This window comes from Carassius auratus, chromosome 12, assembly GCF_003368295.1.
Source record: "Carassius auratus strain Wakin chromosome 12, ASM336829v1, whole genome shotgun sequence".
Taxonomy (NCBI): Eukaryota; Metazoa; Chordata; class Actinopteri; order Cypriniformes; family Cyprinidae; genus Carassius; species Carassius auratus.
In genome coordinates, this window is record NC_039254.1 from 9,558,579 (window position 1) to 9,575,640 (window position 17,062).

Here is a 17,062-nt window from a genome sequence, read left to right on the forward strand (position 1 = left end):
TGTTACATTTTAAGGACATTTCTCTGAAATCCAGTAAACCATCTTTTTTCAAACACATACTGCACATTGTTACTTATCTACTCACATTAGCACAAATACTGCAATTGGTTTAATGTACGTACTAGATCAGTCTACCTCTTTGATTCGTAACAGAATTTATGAATGGCATGTTTGGAATAATAAATATGGAACTCAATAAATAACCTCTGATCAGCTATAACATGACAGACGGGACACTTTTAGGAGAAAACTCACATTTCACTCAAAGCATTTTGTCCTAAATAAGATCAAGAAAAATACATTGCTATATGAAAGCACAGTTCCTCTCATTCCTCCTTGGTATGGAGAGAGTATAAAGAATGTTGTTTGAAGACATGAAAGTCCACATATATTTAGACAAAGGTGCACACGTTACATACAGCGGAGAGAGAGTTTGAGAAGCTGTAGTTCCTCATAAGTTTGAATGCAAACATAGTGTAAGCTGAAATGTTTCCTCTTCTTCAGCTGCAAAAACGTCAGACATTCACTGTAGCCACTGGTATCCTTTATAACAGTGGTTCTCAACTGGATTTGCTTTGCATCTCACATCAACCAAAGGCTAAATAGGAAAAGAAACCCTACTTTTATTTTATTTTTTTATCAAGTAACAAAGATATAATATTATTATTATTATTATTGCTTAGGACTAATAATATACCAAATTGAATAAACATAAGCTGAATAGGATCATTTTTTTCACTATTGTTTAATGTTATATAATTATTATAATTAATAATCCATCAATATTTATTATTATTAATTGTTGTTATTATTATTTCAGTTTTATTTGCACTGCATTTTATAAGTTGCAATAATAATATTACTACTAATTAAAATATTATTATCATCATTATTTTATTATTTGCATTTAAGTGTTATTTTTCAGACAGGCCCATTTTAAGGTGACAATCCACCAGCTGAGAACCGCTGCTTTACAACACTGGCTGTTACATGTGAAGATCAGCTTACATTTCGAATGCAGGACTGCAGAACACCGTCTCTTTTTCTGTGTACTGCATGTCTTTATTTGAACACATGGTCCATTAGTTGAGGAATGAGTCTTTGGAATTCACTGAATTCAGAAAAGTTTATCAACAAGAGCATCTCTTGCAAGACGTTCATGGTCTATAGAGCTGTGGTGGGACTTCAAAGGATCCGCCGGGGGGCGCCTGATCAGTCTGTGCCCACTACCTTTGTGGGGCTGTGCCCGTGTTCAAGCCCTCCACAAGCAGGTCATCCTCTACTACATTACTGTAGCCCTCCTTCTCAATGCAGTCGGCCAGTACCTGGAGCACCAGGCGCAGCCGGCGGTCCATGGCCTCCAGATGAGGCCTAATGAGGATTGGTGACAGCGTATCAGTCTGCAGACTTTCCTCCATCAGAGCACTCAGTCTGAACTCCTCCTTAGCCAACAGCTGAAGCCGTAAATGAGTGGACTTCTTCACCCTGAGTCAAACAGATCAGAATCACTGACCAAAAAACACCAATTAATCAATGCATTTTCTTGTGGGATGAATTAGGATGAAATTAGGACATTAATTAATAAGTGTTTGCCCACTTTTTCAGGAGCATTGGTGTATTTCTTCAATTTTTTTTTTTAGTCTTTGTTAAAGCGTTATAAACCAGGAATCACTCCAACCGGCTACGAGTTGAATCACAACATCACAAAACCTTGATTTGAAGCAAAGAAGTATTTGAAAATCAGGCAAAAACACAAAGGTACAAGACACAACTGTAATTCCAATTCCAATGCAAATGACATAACTGAATTAAAAAGATGGTGAAAATAAAACTGTTCATTTAAAGTTGTTGATGACAACAATGTACTTTATTTTGATAAATTTATTGTAAATATACATATATACAAAGCCCTCCATTACATTTTATAGATTTATTAGCATATTTTGAGAGCATAGGGAGACTTCATGGAAGGGTGTGACTCTGATTGGAGGAATTACATGTACTGCATTGTGGGTAATGTAGTTTTTTTAAATACCAGTAATTCCGCTATTTAAACATGATTATTTAAAATAAATTAATTAAATTAATAGCGTTAACAAAATGATTAACAACCTCTTAGCCCACAACAGGTCTGTTTATAAGATTAATCAGTTTAGAAGTTCATTGTTAAAAGTCAAAAACCTGAATATTATACTTTATTGCAAGTAATCACATACTAATAGAAAAGAATAATTAAATGAAATTTATAAAACAGGTAACTTTTTAATCATAATATTAAAAGATAATTTAAACCATACAAATATTGAATTTGCAGTTAAAAGCTGCTTAATTTGATAGCCTTGATTCAAACAACTTTCGTTGTGCTGAAGTGATTGGTCATATATTGAACAATAAGTAATTAATAAAGCAAATACTAACCTGCAGCACTGACTCAAAGGCACCAGTATGGAGAGCTCATCGTGAGAGTGTTTACCAAAGCTGAAGATTAAAAGAGAAATCAGACATAACAAAACCTCATAGCATTAAAAAAAACCTGCATATTTACTAATAATGAAATGAAGACGCGAGTTGTATTATGAGAGTTAAAGATATCCAGATAAAATGGCTTACCCGTTATCAAGATGAATAATGAAAGTTTCATTTCCAAATTTTTCAAATGTCTCATAATGATGACGATCCATATTCCCTTTGAAGATATATAAACATTATTATATAAAATAGCTTAAATAGCTTGATCTAATTCCAGCTTCAGTTCTGAATTCAGAAACGAACGATGCACTCCTGTGAAATCCTCTTACCCATGAGGAAATCAAAAATGGTCATGTCCATGATGTCCAGCAGGCGTGTGCCGCTGTCATAGGGTGGCGTCTGCTTCACCTCTTCACAGTAATCTGGATCCACCTCCCACCTACACACACACACACACACACACACTGTACACTGAAACAGCACAACATGATGAAGGTCACTGTAATAAGACACTAGAGGGCTACCATGATAATCTGAGCAGAAACTGGATCGTTAGAACTGAGCAGATAAAACATGTTGCATGTTTAATACCCTCCTATTTACAATTTATAATGAGTATATCCTGTAGTTCAGCCTCTAAATCAGTTACTTCAGCACTTTGTGAATGTGTTTCATGCTTCATGCTAAGACAGCTAATCTTTAACATATATATATATATATATATATATATATATATATATATATATATATATATATATATATATATATATATATAATTTTAAATTGAATTAATATAAGCAAAGTGTGCCGTGTGGTCCTCACTCTGCTTTCTTGCGTTTGTGGTAGGATCGTCTCCAGGGGTTTCTCCAGGTCCTGCGCTTGGCCAAGGTCAGGTCGGGCAGAAATGCTGCTAAAGAGCCCTCGATCTGGTCAGGCTTTCCACACAGAGCATGCTCAGTGGAGCAGTAGTATGAACATTCACCGTAGAAACAGATGTTATTGGCTGGAGGGATGATAGATGACACATACAGAACATATTTATAATGATTACTTTAAAGGCAACATTAAATAAAAAAATGACCTAATTTACTTCAGTAAGGCATGTTCTGCCCTTACTGTGCATAGTTTCATGAAATGAAATGTCTTAGTAAAAAATACCTTTAAATATAATTCATCGAAAATAATTAATATAGCCAATATGATGAATCCTCCTTAAGCATTTAGTAAAAAAGATGAAATATTAGATTAGATTTTTAACTAGAAATGTGTTTTGTTGCATTAAACATTTTTGTCTACTTCACAACACTGTTTGGTTCCTTTTATCAAAAGGGAGGGAAAATCACACTTTTAAACAATTTCAGAGATAATTATAATCAAAAGAACGAATAATAAGACAATTAAACATTTTTCACAAATTTTTTGTGAATATCCTGTTACACCTGTAAACATTAATGTATCAGCTTTTCATATTGAGTTGAAATGATTTTTTTAAAAACTTTAATATTTCACAACATTCAAGTTTTTACTGTATTTCTGATCAAATTAGTGTATAAGAGACTTTGTACAAAAATGTACAAAGCCTCAAGAAGACTACTGTGTATTTTAGTTTCATCCTTTAAAGGGGATCATATGGCACAAATCTGAAGTTGGTGTCAAATGAGGTCACAGTTGAAAATGAATTTACCAACAGCGCCATCTATTGGTGGCTTACAATAGTAAGAGAAAATCAGAGTCTCTTCTGATTAGATTAAAAAGCACAGAGGAGATAGTATGCAAAATATGACCAAAAAAAAAAGACTTGTTGTTGCCTCAAGAGAAGAGAAGAGAAGAGAAGAGAAGAGAAGAGAAGAGAAGAGAAGAGAAGAGAAGAGAAGAGAAGAGAAGAGAAGAGAAGAGAAGAGAAGAGAAGAGAAGAGAAGAGAAGAGAAGAGAAGAGAAGAGACCTCTGGGTGTTTAGTACCTGGTGAAATGAAAAAGGTTCTCCACAGTTTTTTGTCACGGGTCACATCTCGTATCTCTTTGGTCATATTCACCAGTCGCCCAGTCACTGGCGGCACTCGACGGAAATCCAGGATCCTGTGATCAATTTATCAAAATTATTGTTTTCATAATATGTTCACTTCACATAGGTCATACAATAAACACTAGGTTCACTGCTGTGTTACAGGACACAAATTAGTGTAAACATCATGTGTTAAGATAAACTGGTTATTATTATTATTTCGTGACTGATAAAATATGTACATGCTGTGTATGGATCACAGACACACACACACACACACACGTTTGTTTTTGTGAAAAGTGGGGACATCCCATAGGCATAATGGTTTTTATACTGTACAAACTGTATATTCTATCGGCCTTCACCAACCCTACACCTAACCCTAACCCTCACAGGAAACTTTGTGCAATTTTACTTTCTCAAAAAAAAAAAAAAATTCTGTATGATTTATAGGCGATTTGAAAAACAGGGACATGGGTTATGTCCTCATAAGTCACCCTCTCCTCGTAATACCTGTGTCATACCCATGTCATTATACAGAGTTGTGTCCTGATATGTCACAAAAACAAGAGCACGCACACACACACACAGACAGAAACACACAGACAGAAACACACACACACATATTATTAATTTAAATAGCTATTTGCTCTACTAAATTTATTAACTTAAAATACGTTATACATAATGCATAATGTTTTTAATATACATATACACAATGTTACATATAACAATATACAATATACACATAACATTAGTTAATTAACTAACTAAATTAACTTACAAGCCAATGAACAAATTCATATAGCAATTTGTTGGACTAACTTTTACCAGTAGAGGGCGCTCGAGCTATTCTACATAAAATACATAGCTTTTGAATAATAGATTAGTACCCTAAGAGATTAAACCTTCTCAAAATATTATTTTCATCGCAACCCTTTTAATTACTGTATATTTCATATTTCATAACTTAGCAAATAGTACATTTGTATTCTTAATTGTCTCTTTTGACAGAACTGACCTTGAACAAAACTGAGTTTACTGTTGAATGTGACAAACGTGTAGGCTTTCTTTCTGGTTATGAGTGAGCGTGGTTTGCTCATCCATGTTTTAAGACCTGTTCACCCCTCGTGCAAGTGTAGACCCTCTGCTGACAGGGCAACTTAGAAAAAAATCCCCCTGAAAACAACTAATGGACGGGGGCCTACGGGATAAAAGCACTTGAAGCTACTAATTGCCCAGTCATGCTGACAGAGATGACAGAGAGAGTTTGTGTGCAGGAGCCTTTTCCTCCTCTCTCTCTGTCCGATGTATAACTCGGAGGGAACTGTGGGGCAAATGAAAAGTAGACTTTTCAAACCACTCGTCTCCCTCAATCCTGACTTCCTCAAAGCCACGCTACTGTGAGCGTTTCCCATCGACTAAAATCAGATCATTAATGGTACGTTGTCGGATATAGCCGTGGTGGGCTTGTGAGGACAGAGAGGCCCACTGGGGGATGGTGCTCTTAAATAGAAATAACAACCTGCACTTTTGTCTAACCCAGATGAACTTTATTTAGAAAAGCTGGTGTTTTTTTGCGTTCTTGGTTTGCGCTTTCTACCCACACACATGCCTGTGTGTACCGACTAGATTTTACTCCCAACCAGATGTGCAGATGGAAGTGAGGCGGACCAGGCCAGTTTGGGCCGGGCCGGGCCAGCTGAATGATTATATTGTGCCCAAGACTCACGCTGGGTTCAGTCTGACTCACGCTCACACTGCTGGAGAGGAGAGGAGAGGAGGAGCGCTTGACAGAGAAAAGCACAGGATAACAACACGACACGACACGACACACACCAATCAAGTGAGGCACCTCCACAGAGGGGACCAAGGCCATCACTAAAATCCACTAATTGTTATGGCTGGACCCCCTCTTTATTATATTACAGAGGACATCACACTCCAAAAATCATCACTTTGTTTTAAAAAATATTCTTACAAAAATTATAGAATAATAAAGATAAATAATATTTAAATAAAATATATATGCAAGAAGCTAATTTATATAAGTATATATTATATAAGCATATATCCAAATATATATTTAACATTTATTTATTATTTACCTAAAGCAATATTATATTATATTATATTATATTATATTATATTATATTATATTATATTATATTATATTATATTATATTATATTATATTATATTATATTATATTATATTATATTAAGTTTGGAGTCTGTGAGATTTTTTAAGGTTTCTGAAAGGTCTCATACTTACCAAGTCTGCATTTATTTGATTAAAAATATAAAAAAAATATTAATATAGTGAAATATTCTTACCATTTAAAATGACTGTTTTCTTTGTTTTTACATTATTTAAATAAATTATTTTTGTTGTGCAGCTTAGTATTTTAGTGGAAACCTTGATACTTTTTTTGTTTTGTTTTTTGTCAGGATTTTTTTTAATTTATTTGAAGTGGTATTTTTTGTAACATTGTAAATTGCCACTTCTTATCACATGAATGCATTTTTGCTGAATAAAAGCTACATTGATTTATAAAAAAATATATATTGACCTCAAACATTATATTATATTATATTATATTATATTATATTATATTATATTATATTATATTATATTATATTATATTATATTATATTATATTATATTATATTATATTATATTATATTATATTATATTATATTATATTATATTATATTATATACTTTTTCTCTAGTAGTTTTTTAGCCATTTCTGTCCATTGTCCCTCTTCTTCAACAGGGCCTGGGACAATGTTTCCGGCTGTCCACCTCCGTCTGATCAAATTGATGAGGAGAAAACGAGACGAGAATGGAAATAAACTATAATAGCAATAAATCCCAGAGTCTCAGATCACAATCGGGGGAAATCTGACTCATATAGCAAACAACCAATAAACTCGGCTGAAGTGAGCTGACAAGGACAGATGTCCACAGGTTATTGTGTCTGACACAAATGAAAGCCTCTCAATCACTGACATTCATCAGAAGGGTAATCACCTATAAGGAGACATTGCTGGATGGAGCTCGATTAGTGATCAGTTACTGACGGATGTGTTTGTGTTCATTCAGAGTGAGTCATTATGTTCTCTCTGGATTTCGTGTTTATGAGTGTAAAACTGCAGGTTTCTGACTGCTTACTGCCTCGAGATACATTCACATGCTGTACTTTCACACATACATATAAACACAAGTTCAAACGTGCTGAAAACATGCAGGACGCACCACAAGCGTTACACATTCACACGCACACAAAACATTCTTGCGCAAATAAATGCGACCCCACAGGTTCATATTCACAAGCAGGCAAACACTTTTACAAGTGGCATGTGGTGGATGTATACATACACATATATATTCAGGGAAAGACAAACATCTCACACACACTCTATTCATGCCAGAGGCTGACATTTATGACCCGTTACCTGTCTAGATGATATGCTGCGATCTCAGCATTGTGCCTCTCGAAATCGGAGAAGTAGAAGAAGTCTGGGGGTGTCTGCTGCTCCCGTGTCTGCCTGCAAGGTAAAGGTTAATCTGCTGTAAGTCCCTTTCATCAATTCAGTCATAATCACAGCCCTAGCCCTTTAAACTAAAGCCACCCTGTCAAGAAAACTTTAAGAGAGACGCCCCTCCATTTTTTCTGGATTGATGCCTGGAAGAAAATGCCTTAACATATTTTTCTAAATAACTTATTTTATTACTTACTTAAAAATAACTAAAGAAACCAAGAAAACACAAATTAGAGTAACAAATAGTGCAATAATAATAGCGTAATGCTAACGACTTTTCTATTACAGACACCGTTTTCCTTCCTGTATTGATGTAATTCCTACACTGTAAAAGTGATTGTGTTTTTAACAGTAAAATACTGTAAAAATGCTACAGTAAAAACGTGTTAACTGGTAAACAGTAAGATTCCATACTATATACGGTGAATAAATGTAATTACATCTAATATGTTTTTGGAAGTTAAAAAGAAAAAGTCATTGTATAATTTACAGCAAAAAGCCGTAAATTGATACTCCCAGAATTCCCTACATGACACTTCATATTTGATGTTGTTTGTTGAAATAATGTTTCTCAGTTTTTTCTTATCAGTTGTGTACATTAGGGTTTAATATCACGTCTAATGCTGTTAAATTAATGTTTATAGCATTATTTCAGTATCATGTGTGTCACCATGATGGGGTTTAGTGTTTGTGTGAATGACACTGTGTACACCATCTATATACACATTATCTATTGCCTTCCTCAGCTCGTAAAAAAGCTGTTTGTGATGAGCTTTGGTTCGTCATGTGACTTTCTCATGACCACCAGTTTTTGGTGGTTATCAGTGCATTACAATGTTTCAAAACAGATATAAACACTTCAATATGTTGGTTTTTTAACATCACGTCAGTTAACAAAATAAGATTTTTATTGTAAATTTAGTCTGTAAAACCTAAAATGTTGCTAACACATTTTTTACAGTGAAGTTCTGGCAACCACAGCTCCTGGTATTTTCCTGTAAACATTACAGATGATTTTATTTATTTATTTTTTACAATATATGTAATGAGGTTGTTTGGACGAATCATATCAAACAGCTTGTCCTTTAAAAATTCAATGAACCATGATCTGCTAGTTGTTATTGTTAGTGAGTTGCAAAATATCTGTGTAGTGCAGACAGTTTATTTTTTTAGCATTTAGGATTACACTGACATAGAAATAAAGCTACAAAACTCCTATAAGGTCTTTAAGAACATCTAAAATTATGATATTGTACATGAGCAGTTAATAACAGACCAAACAATATGAAAACAATATCGTTTAATCAATACTTGTAGGTCAATGGAGGACATATCAAGTTCCAGGCAAACATTTCTCTACAGACAAGAGCCAGAGGAACTATTTTTAACCAGCAGCCCGACTTCATACGTTCCCGCTGAAATGCTTTCAGCAGACTCCATTTCAAACATACTTGAGATTTCTCTCTCCTCTCCTCTCTTCCCTTCTCTCTCTCTTTCTGTGAATGCTGTCCGAATGTCAGAACAATTAAATCCAGCTGGGACCTCTCCTTTCTCAACAGTCTTAATCATGCAAGAAGGCGGTTCAAAACAATAACTTTTCTTGGAAGTGAATCGTGTCACTCCCCAACGTCTTTGTGGCAAACCGAACCAGTCTGAACCGAAAACAAGGTAGCTGGAGTGAAGAGTGCCAGCTCTGTAATGGAAACAGATCTTTATCTTGACAAAATCAGGCATTCAGTATCGTCCTCAGCTGGCGGCAATCGTTCAAGGCGCAGCTGCGAGGCTGACACGCTCACCCATCGTTAAATAACACAGCATGGGACCTGCCAAACGAGAGTCTCCAACTTCACATTCTTCTGCAGTCCGCTCCTGGGAGCCCCGGATAATATCGCTCTACTCACCAACTGAGAACCTCTTTTCAGGCATGAAGAGAATTAAAATGGATTTGTGTTTCTGCCGGAAGAAACAGGCCTACAACTGCAACGAATCCAGAAGCGTTCTTGTGATGAACTCATTGGACCCTTGCCCCCAGACGCTCGGATGTTTAACAGGCAGATAAATGTGTACGGGTGTTTCTTTTGACCCTGTGGACTTTAGGAAAATAAACTCCCCTAAAACACTTATCACTCTCACTAATCTGTCCACTAACAGCAACTGGCAGTCTATTTACAATTTTAAATATTTACTCAAAATTCTTCTAATATATACTAAACATTTTCACAAAATTACAGCTTGACTGGAAAATGCACAATAAAAATGTTCTGTTCCCAAGAGATATTTCTTCACACATTTCAGTGACTCATATTTCATCTCAAGCTCTTCACTGACTCTGTTGTATATTGGTATATTACAAAAAACTTTAATAGGTGCAAAATTGTTGGTTGCGATAAACAGCACGTCAATCAACAGGGCCATGGTTGTAATTTGTGTCGTTGCAGCAGAACATAATATTTTCCCTCAACAAATATGATTTATATGAAAGATTTCATCATTTTAAAAAGGCAATAATATTTTCACAGTGGATTGTCATGTTTTGCTTGGGGTCAATATGATCTTTTAAAAGAAATGAATAATTGCATTCAGCAAAAATGCAGTGAATAGTTTACATTTATAAACTTGCAGAAGAATTCTACTTCAATTAAATGCTGTTCTTTTGAACTTTATATTTTGTATAGAATCCTGAATAAATATGTATCACTGTTTCCACAAAAATATTAAGCAGCACAACTGTTCTCGATAAAAATAAGACATGTTCCATTGGGCAACAAATCAGCATATTAGATTATATTTTGAACAGAAGTGTATATTTACATCTTTATACTGCATTTTTAAAGACGAAAAATAAGACATAAAACAAAAACAGAACTGAATTCTGCTAGTTTTAATACAAATTATAATAAGGCATAAAAGTGTCTGAAGAAAACACATGTGTACTAGTGGCAATGTATCATAATTTCACATTGCTTTGGCTCATAATTTCAGTCCTCTGGATACTGCATCAGCCTGTTTTCACAGTTATTGTAGCAGCTCACTGTCTAATGTACAGCAATGTAGCATTGTATCTCTAAGCACTTATTGAGCACCACTAAGCCCACGCACTTGACCCAGACAAGGTCTCCGCTGCGGTGACAGCACGTAGCATCTGCACACATCTGCCTCTGTTCTACAGTACGCTTTTCATCAAATAGGATTCCATCAAGGTAAATTCCGAGCTTAACATCAACTCCATAACGCGAATGGTCCCAACAGGAAAAAAAACAAAAACACAAGCTTTTTAAAAAGCTTTGAGACAGCAGCTGAAGACGAAACCCTCTGAGGAGTGTTCTGTGGGTGGAGAACTCCAAACCCCCTCCTCTCACGCTGGCACTCCAGACAACCTTGTTAAGCTGGAGCTTGAGAGTTCTCATTTATTCCCATAAAACCCCAGAGAGACACGAGGAAAACAACACTCAACTGGCTGTTGGAGCAGAAAATTATAACAAAGGAAACCAGACACAGGCCAGCCTGTCAAAGGGTCAAAACAATCCCTGCGAAGAATTCTGTAAAGCTTAGTTTCCTACACTTGACACAAACGACACCTCGGAGGGAGGAAAAATTCCCTCTGTATTAGTAAGACGAGTTTATGAGGCACTAAATATAAAAACGAAGAAAACAAATGTGTGTGGGAGACTGAAAGCTCAAGGTGATTTTTTTTTCCCATTCTATTTTCTTCAAACGCGCGTTCAGTGGATGTGGTTCACCATAAAAGATGCTATGTGTACGGTCGCCACTCTTAACGTACACTTAAATGAGCCTCAAGATGGGCCTCTGGGATGTGTGCAGACATCTTAAAACCAACTCTGCTTAGAGCGGGATGTCTCTAGTGATCAAAATACGCTGAGAGAGCGCTCTCCATGACCCTGTACTTCAAGGTAAACACACTGTTTACGCCTGCCAGACCAACAGATTATTGGTGCATGCAAACAGGCTCACAAAGACACTGGTATATGCAAGTGCTTAACTGATACAATGGCAAAATAAATGGCAAAATTGGAGTATAAGACATTTATTAGGGATGCACTGAAATTTTCCATTTCTGACAGACATAAATGGATCTCAATCAATCATTTAGTCTCAACAATCAGTTTTACAAAATGAAATTTTAAAACACAAAATGTGGACTATTCATTGAAGAGGCAAACCACCCAAAACAAAAAAAATTATCTTGTTGTTTACTTGCTCTGACGCTGTCCCAGATGTATACAAATATATTTCTTCTGTGGAATATAAATGAAGATTTTTAGAATAATAATCTATCTCTGTGAGTTCATGTAATGTAAGTGGATGAGTTTCTCAAAGTTGATGCTTCAAAAACCATGCAAAACAAACACTAAAGTGACACATGCAACCCCAGGGAATGAATCAGTAGCTGCATTACCCACGAAACTGTGCAAATTGAAATTGAAAATTAAAAATACACCAAATGGAAACGTCAATTTAGTAAAAAAAAAATCGAATATATTGCAAAAAGTTTTTTATGCTCATATGAGGTAGTTTTCAGGCAATTCGAAAATAAAAATTATTTAGCAAATCTGCAATGGAAAAGTGTTTTTTTCCATTTACAGGTCACCTGGCGTATGTAAAACTTGCATGTAAATTTTTTAATAATCTCTAAGAAACACCTCATAATAGGGCTGTTTTTATAACCCCTTATTCACACTGGACATGTCTGCGTTGCATTACGTTTGTTTTTCAGCAATGTTTTTTTTTTTTTTTTTTTTTTTTGCGTAAATCTGTAATGGAAATGCAGCTAATCTATTCTAAAGCAGACATTTTAAATTAGACCACATTGACTGGGTTTTATAGTCCCCTTAAAAGTTTGTAAACATTGCAATGTATGAACTATTTTGGGTGAATTTTGTCATGGCTTATTTTCTAACCTATCGCTGGGCTAACTATGATTAGCAATGTGTATTATTTTATACACCAAAGGTGTATTCATATACCAAAGGATGGCACACACATCTATCGCTGTATGTTTGTTTAACATTTAAACTAGCTTGTGCACTGAAGGTTGGCGACTTTTCACCTATAAAACAGAAACTTGCTGTTTTGAAACAAAAGTGCTGTTCCTTATATTCTGGCAGCCAAAAACTCAACAAGAAGAAATTTTAAAGTCAAAACTTCAAACTTTTAGCGCACCTGCTATGAGTTCTGCCTTATGTTTTGCCTCCAGCTAGAGCGGTGACGTCACAGTGACGTAGGCGATTAAGGGGTCTATAGGTTTGTTTTGTGTTGTTTTTTGAATAGTCACATTTTTTGAGAATCCAATTGCATAACATTGATTTAAATGTATATCTTTTTTTTCTACAAAAAAGAAAAATAATACAATTTAAATACATCTTGGACAATGTGAAGATGCGTAACAAACCAAATATTAGAGTTGACACTAGGCATTGTTAATTGGCCCAAATAAGGCATAAAATATGTTAAATATCAGCCAACCAATTGTCGTGGTCGAGATATAGCTGTTTCTCACTACTGTACACAGGCAATGGCAACAGTATATGTAAAAGCTGGCCTTGCAAACAATAAAACAGCAGCAGATGAGAAAATTGCTGATGGACAAAGTGCAAAAGGTACAGACATCCACAGAAAAACCTGATCTATTAAGAAAACACACAAGAGCAAACAAATGAATCAAACAGGATACGGTATCTAGGACACTATATTCTGCCAAATCCCTTCGTTGGTTCTACACTGGACAAACACCAAAAAAGCTCTCACAATAGCTGTGAAAGCAAATTCATCTCACAAAGCCTGATGGCTGCAGCACTTGTAAAAGCTTATCCCAGCATTCTTAGGAGGTGTGTTGGTCAGACTGTGATGACGAAAGGAGACAAAAGCAGTGTTCAAGCAGACACTAAAAACATGCTTCTAGAGCCTTAAAGCGACAGTTCACACCAGTTTACTGACCCTTACGTCATTAACACTGAATGACTTTGTTTTCTAGCATGAGATATCTAGCAAATTGTCTGAGCTCCTCTTTTTCATATAATGAAAGTAAATGGGGACCAATTGCAGTCATCATTCACTTTAAGTGAAGGGAAAGGACCAACTTGGACATTCAAAATATCTTTCACGTTCCACAAAAGAAAAAAGCCATACAGGTTTGGAACAACACAAGGTTCAGTAAATGATGACAGAAGTATCATTTCTGAATGAACTTTCACTAAAAAGAAAAGAAAGCTGTTGAAGTAATTACTAGATTTGGTCTCTTCACAAGAGGTTTTCCACAAGAGCCACTCTGTGACTTTTTGACTGTGAATGATTATCAAACGAAGCATTGTTTAAACTGCAGAAGCCTGCAAAAATGACCTTTGGAGCGAATGTCATGCTGCTGGGAGCAAATATTATTTGAGGAGGCACTGGGACTGGAATAAACCTGCATTTTTTTGGCTTGTTTGTGATAACAGGTAACAGGTAATGTCAAGAGGCAGCACACGTTACAAACTTCAGCAGTAGCTATTTCTCACAGCACTGCATAACATTTGAGTTCTAAAAGCCACAAATGAGCAGAAATGCTGTTATTTAGTCAGGCAAAAAATATTGACTTTCCACTATTTTTTAATTGTTCTGCACCGGTGACATGCAAGGCCAAGTCTGTTTCTAGAAACTTGTCATAGCAAACGGCGGTGTAATTTTTCTTTGTTTGAAAATGTAAGCGGTTAATGCTTTTCCATCTCTAAAGGGCGACCTCTCCTGAGTCAGGACTAAGGCCAAACCATTCCTCCTCCCTGGCCTAGAAGTGCTGCTGGGAGGTCAGCAGGGATGTCTGGTATTTAGTGTTGCGTCTGACAGCGGTGGTAAGAGTTGTTGATGGGCAGAGAGAGTAAGAGAGGAGGCTGATGTCGGTCTTGAGCCTGCTTTGTGTGAGGGGATATTCAGATCTGGTGTAAAAATTCCACAGAGAAACACTTTTGCTCTGCCTCTGGATGCTGTTTTTGCATCTCTGTTTTATTTTAAGGCTCTGACAAGCTTATTCAGGTACAGCCCTATATTTGTTTATGGAAAAGGCAGGCATATATTTTACTTATATTACAAACATAAGTCTACAATATAGACTGTAATGTGCTTGAATGTGAGCTTTAAAGGGCCAGTTCACCCCAAAATTAGCATTTTGTCATCATTTACTCACTCTTATGTCACTTTCCACACTTTTCTTCTTCCACGAACATTGTGTTTTGGCATGTACGAGATTGCAAAAATAATGAGTGAGGGAGTGATGATACCAGTTTCATCATTATTTTTGCAATCTATTCATCATTTCCTGCAGGATTGGGCAAAAACTGACTCCCCACTGTATGTGAATTTGAATTGAACTGGCCACAACCCACAGAAAGTTAAATGAGAATTTGAATTGGAAAGAGGATTTTAAAGAACTATAAATCAAAAACATTTCATATATCAAAAAAGTTTTCTTTTTCAATACACTCAGATGCTCATCACACAACGTGGAGGAAAATATCTGACGCTACTTCCTGTGGCAAAACAAACCTTTGACCAAATTTGCTATTTCTAAAACTTGTTCATTATGTTTATCTGCCCTCTGACCTCCACTGCCAAAGTTCCTCCAGTGCTCGAACCTGAAGTTGATGCGTTGGGATGCCCTAAACAAATACAGCAATGTTTTACTAGTGACACAGAGTCACAGTGTTTAAACTTCTCATGACGTCAACCTGCAAACAGTAGCTGTCAATGTGTATTAATTAACCCTAAAAACTAAAAGCTTACGTTATATTTAATATGCAAACTTGCAAGGTCTTTAAATTATCAACATTATCAAAACCTTTCTGTAAAACCTGTTATACATAATCTACCACATGCCTTCTGTCTTCTGTTTGATAGTTCATACTTTTTAGAAAAATGTAAAAACATTGTTTAATATGTTGGACTTTACAGGGCTAATAGCAAAAAAAATTAAATATTACCTTTAAAATCAAGTGTACTGTAATATTCGTATTTCAACTCTCTCTTTATTTCACACTTTCACAGCTGTGCTCAAGGGTATGAGACCGAGATCTGTGAGCCAGCTGTTTTCTTTAAGTCCAGAACAAATGTGAAAAATGGCTTGAACGCGAACACGAGACTACAAGAGACAATATGAGTCAAAAAAAAAAATAACCCTCAGGAACAGGCTGCTTTTTGTACAGAGCAAAAAATTTGCTTTGAGAAATTTGGCAAGGCTGAAAATAATGAAAGATCCTTTGCACATGTATTGTGTTTCGGAGATAAGCATTGAGTGCTCTCACAATCGCTGAACATGAGACTTCTGAGATGACAATGGACTAACAGATCTTGACTGCAAAGAAAACCCAGGCGCTAACAGGATACACACACACACACACACACAAATGGAGGGAGTCAGAGAGGGAGAGCTGGGGGTAGATGAAGAGAGAGAAAGAGAGAAAAATAAAAGAGAGCACACACTAAGCTGACAGACAGGCAGGCCTAAATAAGCGAGACCAAAGCATCAGCCTCTCATGCGCATCATCCCTGTAATGGCATCGTGTAAATATTCCAGCCAGATCAACAAGCCATAAAGAGGAATCCATCATCTGCACATAATCTCTGACAGATTTACTGGCCCGGGCTGACAGGCTTCCCTGTATGATAGCACCCCCCACGAGCACACACACATACAAACAACCCACAGCACATCGTCTCTCTGACAGGTTCAAGTGTGCAGTGTGTGGAGGGGATGCGCTCATCTTTGTTGTGGTTTGATCTCGGCTTTCAGATGTTGAGATGTTGCCATTGCCAGGGGGCTGTTAGGGCACTTTAACAGAGCTTTTCCACTGCATGGTACACCATGGTTCGGTATGGCTCACTTTCGGGGGGTTTTCCACTGGGTACAGTACCTGGAACTTACTTGTACTTAATTGTACTTTTCCAGTACTAAACGTTGGCTGAGCTTCCAAGTGAGAATTACCGTTAACAAAGATGACGCATAAACCCTGCTGATCACTGATTGTCATGAGACACCAGACCTACTAGATTTAAATC

General features: G+C 36.2%; 1 protein-coding gene across 1 annotated transcript in view; it reads right to left on the reverse strand.

The window, feature by feature from the left end:
• Positions 1 to 917: 917 nt before the first annotated feature.
• LOC113111766 (extracellular serine/threonine protein kinase FAM20C-like) overlaps positions 918 to 17,062 on the reverse strand; it is a 41,675-nt gene continuing 25,530 nt past the window's right edge. Inside the window, exons 4-10 of the mRNA XM_026276831.1 lie at positions 7,931 to 8,023; positions 4,430 to 4,545; positions 3,292 to 3,472; positions 2,799 to 2,908; positions 2,611 to 2,686; positions 2,419 to 2,478; positions 918 to 1,485 (exon numbers count right to left, since the gene is read on the reverse strand). Of these exons, the coding sequence (XP_026132616.1) occupies positions 1,227 to 1,485; positions 2,419 to 2,478; positions 2,611 to 2,686; positions 2,799 to 2,908; positions 3,292 to 3,472; positions 4,430 to 4,545; positions 7,931 to 8,023 (895 nt within the window). The 3' untranslated portion in view covers positions 918 to 1,226. The remainder of the gene's footprint in view (positions 1,486 to 2,418; positions 2,479 to 2,610; positions 2,687 to 2,798; positions 2,909 to 3,291; positions 3,473 to 4,429; positions 4,546 to 7,930; positions 8,024 to 17,062) is intronic.